This window comes from Schistocerca piceifrons, chromosome 8 (assembly GCF_021461385.2).
Source record: "Schistocerca piceifrons isolate TAMUIC-IGC-003096 chromosome 8, iqSchPice1.1, whole genome shotgun sequence".
Taxonomy (NCBI): Eukaryota; Metazoa; Arthropoda; class Insecta; order Orthoptera; family Acrididae; genus Schistocerca; species Schistocerca piceifrons.
Genome location: NC_060145.1, coordinates 327,840,747 through 327,849,800, shown reverse-complemented (window position 1 = coordinate 327,849,800; position 9,054 = coordinate 327,840,747). Strand labels below are relative to the sequence as shown.

Sequence of the window (9,054 nt, the reverse complement as noted above, 5' to 3'; positions counted from 1 at the left end):
GCATACTGAATGCAGAACTGGCGTCTTTACCAACTGAACCAGGATGGATACCAGGTGATTTAGCCCCTCGTAATAATAATGAACTCTATCAAGAAATGGTTGCTAGTTTGATGTATTAAACACAAGGTACGAGACTTATCATATGCTGTTAATGCCACATCGAGGATCAAGAGCCATCAACATAAGCACATTAACATTGCTAACATTCAAGTACCATAAATTATAATAATAGATGAGATTAAGTTTGACTGGTATGAAAATTGTTAGTAATGCTTGTATTGGTGGGAACAGAAACACAAGATGATCAACAAGTGGCATCCTACTTAAGTTCATTGCAGGGCCAGCAGCGTGGAAAAGTAAATTGCAGCAGCATGTTGCTCTTTCTTCAATGGAGACAGAATATGTCGCAGCAAGTGCCAATCATTTATGTGGTTAGATCAATTTCTGAAAGAAATTGCAGCTGCTAATAAATCCTGATTTCTGTTTTGCAAATAGATAACCAAAGAGCTATCAAATTTATTAATGAATCAGGATGTTATGGACGATCAAAACACATAGTGACAAGGTACCATTACATTCATCAGCTAGTTAAAAAGATGGTTAGAGCGAATTATACACCAATCAATAGACTGGCAGCAGACATTCTGACAAAAGTACATGCAAAGTATTCGCATGTGCGAATAAGATCAGCTGTAAAAGTGAATGTCGACGATGAGGACTTGTGCCGGACTGGGACTCGAACCCGAATTTCCCGATTTGCACGAATAGTCCCCTAACTGCCTTTTTAAAAATTTTGTGCATTATAGTTCGTTGCACTTTGGTCGGGGTGAACGTCACATGACACTCGGCTATTCGTGTACGATTCACAGTCAGGACCGAGCGAGGTAGCGCAGTGGCTAGCACACTGGACTCGCATTCGGGAGGACGACGGTTCAATCCCGCGTCCGGCCATCCTGATTTAGGTGTTCCGTGATTACCCTAAATCGCTCCAGGCAAATGCCGGGATGGTTCCTTTGAAAGGGCACGGCCGGCTTCCTTCCTCGTCCTTCCCTAATCCCATGAGACCGATGACCTCGCTGTCTGGTGTACTCCTCCAAAACAATCCAATCCAAAATCACAGTCAGGCCCAAACCTCAATTTCCAACGATCGATTGAAATTCAATTGTCACTCCGTATTCGATCTGGAAGTCGATTCTATAATTATAGCTATGGAATTTCCGATATCGATATCTGTCACTGTCGATAGTGTAAGGGTAATGGCCGAAAGTGTATGGTAAATAATGCGGTTGCGTTATGGCTTTTCTTTGTCCTGTGAGAATACGCCGCGGAAAGAAGAAGAAAAGTAAGTGTCAGTTTCAAATAGCGATGCCAGTTAATTAACAGGATTGTTATTGACTCAAGATTCAACTAACCTTACGTGTTTAAAATAGTGTGTTTACTGGCCGAAAATATTGCATTTTTATGGTGATTAGATCGTTTCCTTGATTGGAGATAGCTCAGCATCTATCATTGAGGCCTGTTGAAAAAACTGTCGGCTTCTGGATTTAATTCATGACTTTCTATGTAGGAACGGTCTCGTTTTACTTCGATGGAAGTACCCGATTGGTGTTCAAGAAAGTAGCCGAGGCACAATAAGAAAATCTTAAATTATATACTACAGAACATAAGTAACTCTGCTGAATGCCACTGACGAATGCCATTGTTGCTTTTTCTCCGTCGCCTACGTTGCTACATTAACTCCTAAACATTACATCCAATTCATTCTGCACCATTTGGCTAACGAATGATGTTGCTATGACTGAATCGTATTTCAGTGTGTAGTATTATGGTGGATGTTTGACAGCTTTTCTTGTCAGCATTACATGCTCTATTTAACAACGATTTTTCAATTTTCAAGTCTCTATCACTATTCACTTGTTCTTAACGTTATAATACTAGACCAGCTAATCGTTTAACATTGTTCCATTGTATTGGATTAATTTTGCGATTTATCGTGACTGAATGTCTATTCTGATAACTGTGGTGTATAGATGTCAATCCCTTATTTGTAGTTGTGCAGATTTGCAGGCTTGAAGGGTATGCTGTTAGAATACTTCTGCACATATCAACATGTTCTATGGGTACGCACTCCACTTGAGCTGCTATCTAGTGTCTGCCTAAAGGCATATATTTTGTCATCACTAGCTACATATCTGCAAACTGGAACGTTTGTCAGTAATTCGTGGCACATCAGATTGAATCAGATGGTGCAGATATTATGACATCAGTCATCCATTTCAGTGTTGCTGGTTTTGAAACCCTGCCTGTCTATTGTGATCTTGGTATTTTGTGTGACCTCAAAATCACTTCGTATGATGCTGTAATGGTTCCTTGAACATGGCACTGACTGAGTTGTTTCCCCGTTCTTGCCCAAATGAGCTTGTGTTTGTCCTGTATGGGTCAACCTATACCAAGTGGCCCAAGAACAAAGTAATTTGTTGCTTGACCATCTCAGAATTTTTTTTTTTACAAAAATTTATTGTTTATTAATTTGAGATGGTGGCTATATTTGTTCCAGGCTGCATGCGTTTTTTCGTATTAGCAAGCATCTACATTTTTTACAATTATTCAGTAGGCTAGTAGCCCGCATCTCGTGGTCGTGTGGTAGCATTCTCGCTTCTCACGCCCGGGTTCCCGGGTTCGATTCCCGGCGGGGTCAGGGATTTTCTCTGCCTCGTGATGGCTGGGTGTTGTGTGCTGTCCTTAGGTTAGTTAGGTTTAAGTAGTTCTAAGTTCTAGGGGACTGATGACCATAGATGTTAAGTCCCATAGTGCTCAGAGCCATTTGAACCATTTGAGCCAGTAGGCTAGTGGATTGTCCAAAGCCTTTCAGATAAAATGCATTTAGTTCAACACATTCTGGGTGACAAATTAACATCCTTATCACTTAGCTGAATGTATTCTTTAATAGATTTTTAGTAGTTCAAATTTGTCAGCCACAAATTAAAAAAAACTCAATTTTTGAACAGTAGTTTTCCAAAAGAGATAAATTTCTCAGCTTTAATATTTTTCTGCTGTTAGACTATATATATAGTATAGATACTTTTTATAGAGTATCAATGGTGAGCAGCTTATGCTTAAAAAATACACTATTTTAAAAATAGATTATTTTAATTTTTCCATTTTGTGGCCTGCAATATCTTTGTTGGGGGACAGATAAAAACTTGAAAATTTCACAGTTAAGACCTTTATGATATCAAACTTAAGTATAAATTTCAACTTTGAGATTCAGTTGGAAGTTACGGGGAAAAAAATTACAAATACGAGTCAAAAATACATCTGTGATATCTAGGCTTATGGAATAAAATATATCAATTACAGTATATAATTTGAACATATCTATGATTACTTACTTTTTTATTGAAAATAATCCTACTAATTACATTATATTTTTCTCTTGTTATTTGTTTTTAGTACATTGCTCATTGAACATTTGAGAAATTTGTTCTCACAGTTTGGGTGTTAGATTATAAGTTCGCCCAGTCACAGTTGTAAATTCCATTGGAGACAGCTTCCTTAGTACATTTTTAAGTGGCATCCAAACTTGATCCTTCTCAAGTTTTTTAAAAGATGTCCTTGGTCCTGGAAGATGATAAAATACAACATGTACATCTTGGTTTTGACAGTCAATATTATCAACTTTGCCAATCCACCACTGTTCATTGTAAACACAAGCCATTATGTCTTTATTTTGAAGAACCAGTTGTACAAGTTTTCCACACTGAAGTTCACTTCCAGGCGAAGTTGATGTGCTCTTACAGTTCAGTAACTTATGTGAATGGGGAACAATACAATGAAAAGATCGAGTGCCTTTAATCTTCTGACAAGTGTTGTACCTTTCCTTCAAGACATTGTCATAGACTTTTCGTATTTCCTCACATTGTACAAAAACATCGGTAATGCCTTTGATATGTTTTTTACAGAATTCAAACATTTCTTGAGGTGTTATGATGATTGTCATCGGTCCGCTGCAGACATGCTTTTGTGTCAGCTTGCTTTGTTGTACCCCCGACACCATCACAAGCATTCTTCCCCTGGCATGAAGCGAAAAAGTGCCATTGTAAACCAAACCCAAAATCTTCTTTATGAAAAGCGGTGTTAATAATTATTTTTTTTGTTTTTATATTGACTTGCTGCCCCAACTGAAAAGTAAACCAGTTTTTTTTATGGAAAGGTGGTGATGTTTAATGTAGTTTGTTAATTTTTGTTGAAAAATGTGCACTGCTGTAGTGTTGTGTTCAAGGTAGTCACTTATGACACAAAAGCTGTGGCTCGTTAGCTTATCTTGATCTTTACAATAGAATACAAATGGATGAACTGTGGTCTGTTTGTTTGCCCAGTGGTGCCCGTGTACTTCATCTTGAACAACAAAGAAATAATTCTCCAAAAAGTCAGCAAGAACTAAGCATTCATCAGCTGCCAAGGTTTGCTTTCTGTCTTTCAAAAATTTACTTTGAGCTTTTGTAGTAAAATGATGCATTTTCAGATTTTCAAGGTTAGCCACCAACATTTCAAAAAACTCTTCTCGTTATTTTATGACTGTCACTATTTCAGTTCTCTCTTGTGTCACCCATTGTTTTGTATTTTATATTGTCAAGCATCAAATCGTCTTCTTCGGATTCTTCAAACATGTCATGTAAGGCTTGTTTACCTGGACAATCTTCACATTTTCCCTTGATCATACAATTGTAACTGTCAATATTGTATACCATAACTTCCAAAAGGTCTTTATAGTCAACTCTAAGATTGGTTCCATCTATCATTAACTTTACATTCTGATGATACAAACAAACACAAATATTATGGGCGCAAGATGCCCCTGCAACAATACCCCATCTTGGTCTCAACTCACAGAGCTTTGATCTTCCAATTTTAATGTCAGGATTTTCTTTTTTAAATTCAGTGAATAGTTCATTTAAATTACACAGTATTACCCTTTTTTGTCTTTGATTCTTAGAACCATTTTCTTTCACAGAAACAGTCTTTTTTGTGACATCAAACAGCTGGTATTGTCATCGTCATAATACTTAATAACTTTATTGATTGTGCTTTCATCTACCAAATTAGATGCACTTTTCTTTTGTAATGCTGGTAAAATTCCCTGTTCTTTTACTAATTGCCTTGTTAACTTAACAAGACGTTCTGTCACATTAAATTCATCACTAACTTTTGCTCAACTCCAAGAATTCGGCAGTAAACTGATAATCTTAATTTTATCCTCTTTGTTTGAAGTACTGCATTTAGTTCTTAGTTTTTCTATCAAATCTATTCGGATGAAGTTTTAGAACTTCCATATGTTTTAGTACAAATTGTATTTTGAAATGAAACTTCCAAATTCTTTTTGACTGTAGCTGCCACTTTCTCAATTTTTATATTCAAGGCACTTGGTCTTTTATCTTGACTTAGTTTTCTAATTTTACTAGCAAGCGACATACCCAGGATTTCACAAGCTGTATCTACTTTTTTAATGGTTGTTGATAAGTCACAAAATTCTGTATCTGAGGTTCCACTATCCTTTCTCTTGTGAATTACAAATATCTTAGAATAACATATTGGTCACAGTGATTTTCGTGGTATGAGATTGACAAAAGGGCTTTTATTTTTAGAATACTGGTCAAATGTTATTTCTCGCAGACCTTTAGGTTTCTTATGTTTCTCGAAAAGGTCCGTGCAAGACTGACCAAAAAGGTGACAAAATGTTTTTAAGTATTTCATTTCATGGTACTTGCATGTTGATTTGACATCTGAGCTGACTCGTAAGTAAAACAATACTTTTTCGTCTTCACTGTAATCTTCGATTAAAGTAATGTCTTTAGGATACACTCCACACACACTTTTATGACATGCTTCATTAACAATATCACCAACAGAACACTGAGACACAATTTTTCTCTGCACACCAAGAACTTCGAGCTAAATAAGTTTGATTAGACAACTGTTGGTGTAAGAGGGAAGACAACAATCAGACTTGTATACACTTGCAGATGCAATTGTTAGCCTGCTGAAACAATTACCACAGCATTGTTTTGACAAATAATCATTAGCTAGTGTAATGTTGTGTGTTACATTATGCAGTTGGTATACTTTATTTTATTAGCCTACCATATATCACAGATGTTAAGAAATGTATTTTTGACTTGTGTTTGTAATCTTTTTTCCATAACTTACAATTGAATCTCAGAGTTGAAATTTATACTGAAGTTTGATATCGTAAACATCTATTAACTGTGAAATTTTCAGATTTTTATCTGGTCCCCCAACAATAATATTGCAGGCCACAAAATGGAAAAATTAAAAAAAATCAATTTTTAAAAATAGTGTATTTTTTAAGTGTAAGATGCTCACCATTGATACTATATACAGTGTAATAGCAGAAAAAAATATTAAAGCTGAGAAATTTATCTTTCTTTAGAAAACTACTGTTCAAAAATTGAGTTTTTTCAATTTGTGGCTGACAACTTTGAACTATTAAAAATATATTAAAGAATACATTCAGACAAGTGATAATGATGTTAATTTGTAGCCCAGACCGTGTTGAACTAAATGCATTTTGTCTGAAAGGCTTAGGACAATCCACTAGGCCTCCTGAAGAATTATAAAAAATGTAGATGCTTGCAAATATGAAAAAAAAACCACATGCGGCCTGGAACAAATATGGCTGCTATTTCAAAATAAGTAACAATAAATTTCTTAAAAAATATTTTTGTGACCGCTAAACATTGGGGAAATCACCCAGCAAATATAAAAATTTTCTGAGATGGCCAAGCCACCAGTGCTGGACCACTTTTGTATGGATTGACCCTTATGTCATGAATAGTGACAAAAGAAGCATCCCTAACTTACCTTTGCCTGTCCTTTTTTTTAGAAAGTATGCCACCACAACCAAGATTTCAAGGAGGATCCAGTACCATATTTTAACCTGTTTCAAAGTACTAAAAAACCAGCCAGTGGTTATGATATATAATCACTGTGGAATAATGCAAGCATACAAGTTTTATCTAAATTTACCCAGTTCCACTATAGCTCACATGGAAATTCAGCTTTGACTGTATATTTGAGTATGTTTGTTCATTTATTGATAATTTCATTAAGATAAATGTACATAGTTGTGTACTACTGTCAGTTATTCGTGTTTGGTGCGATGGCGCTTTTGGTGCCAAATTGAGCTTAGAAAAGCAGTAGGGCAAGGGCAACACCGCTACCCTAATTCATTGTGTAGCCTATAGTAGCAGAGCCATCACATAATATGAGATGGTAGGAGAGCAATTTTACCATGTATTTTCTAGCACAGTGGGTGGATAGTCTGCACACATAATCTAGTTTGGCAAATTGTAGGTCAATTATGTAAGCCAGGAAGGATTAAAATTTTGAGGGGCTGTCCATGTTTAATCATGAAGTGTATTTTAATTCCTGTTGAGAGCCCTCATTGCAAGTTATAATATAGCAAAAACTAATTTGTATATAACCAGTGATGTAAAAATATTTTTTGATCATAGGAGCAATATTAGGCAAAATATTTAACATAATGATTGTATCATACTAGTCACTTGAGTCTGATGAAACTGAATGTTTGGAGGAAAAAACATTTCAGTTCCAGGGGATGATATGCACAAACATGTAATTAATACTAATCAAAGTTAAAATTAAATCATAGGCTTCAGAGGTAACATGAACCTCCAGCTATGCTACAGATAAAGATTGAATATTTACATTCACTGGCGTCGCCATTTCTCAGCTACACTGTAACCTTCCAACTTAAACTAGACCTCAATACTGATCAGTATCTCACTACAAATTAGATGAAGTCACTAATAATATTTCAACACAGACAGTGTAAAAGTGCCACATGTTACATATCATGGATGACCACCAAAAAGATAGGACAACAGTTGGTCCTGTAGATCCATGGAATGAGGCCGACCCATGGGAAACCCTAGTCAGCAGAGGAAGACTTCTACTTGCTTTGCTTTATAATTGTTACTTTGGCCTGGGAGACTGAATGCATTCTGTACATTCCTCCACCAGTCATTTCAGTTCTTTACTTTTATTGTCCATTCTCCTCTTCCACCTTATCTGTAGTCTTCCTTGTCCCCTGCTGCCTTCTATAGGTAGTCTTTCTTCTTCCATCCTAATTAGGTGATGTGCCCACCTCAGTCCTCTTTTCTTAATCTTTTGGACAAAATCAGCTTTGTGAGTATTGGTCTGCTAGTTCCTGGTTTTCTAACATATCCCATTCATATGACTGGGGCCCAATATTTTCCTTAATGTCTTTCTCTCGAAGACTAGCAGTTTTTGTTCATTTGTTTTTTGTAGTATAAGTGTTTCAGGGCCATATTGTGTTGCACTTTAGTAGGGCCTAGTCTGATTTCATGTCGTAACTGCGCTACTGCAGAGCACATCCTGTAAGCCAAAGTGCTCTTTATTTGCTGCTGCAATCCTTGCCTTAATCTCAATTTCCATTCTGTTCTGCTTGCTAAAATTGCTTCCGATACATGCGTATATCTGTTATTTTAATAGGCACTTCAGTAACTGTCAATATAGCACCATCATTGGTACCTTGCTCATGACCATGTACTCCATTGTGTCCTCATTAATTTGAAAATCTATTTTCTGTAAGAAGTTATTGTGAACTGCAAGTCCTCTTTGCTGCCACTTATTTAAAATTGTCAGCATACACAAGCCCATTCATTATATTTTCCAGTCGTATTCCAGTTGGGTTTACTTTTTTTGACTTCCAAATTCCCTGATATTTGTATACTGATCGTTAATCTGCAATAGATTTCCTCTACACACTCCTGTACTAGACATATTAATTTCTTCAAAGATTTGTCACTAATTAGTGTTGTGTATTTGTTTTGGGAATGTTAATATGGGTGTATTCTCAACTGAGGTAGCACTGCTGATAACTGAAAGTGGCACTTGTGCAGTGATGCAACAATATAATTCAGCAGATATGATGCAAACTCCACTAATGAGTCATGTATGCAGTGTGGTTTTTTTCAGTTTGTCGGCATG

The 9,054-nt window shown here is 36.2% G+C and overlaps 1 protein-coding gene across 2 annotated transcripts in view; it reads left to right on the top strand.

Moving 5' to 3' along the window:
- Positions 1–1,247: 1,247 nt before the first annotated feature.
- LOC124711730 (SH3 domain-containing protein Dlish) overlaps positions 1,248–9,054 on the top strand; it is a 76,858-nt gene continuing 69,051 nt past the window's right edge. For both annotated transcript variants that reach the window (XR_007005508.1, XM_047241939.1), the window contains exon 1: positions 1,248–1,342. Coding sequence is in view for 1 of the 2 variants with exons in the window: in XM_047241939.1 (XP_047097895.1) it covers positions 1,294–1,342 (49 nt within the window). In the remaining variant the exon portion in view is untranslated. The remainder of the gene's footprint in view (positions 1,343–9,054) is intronic.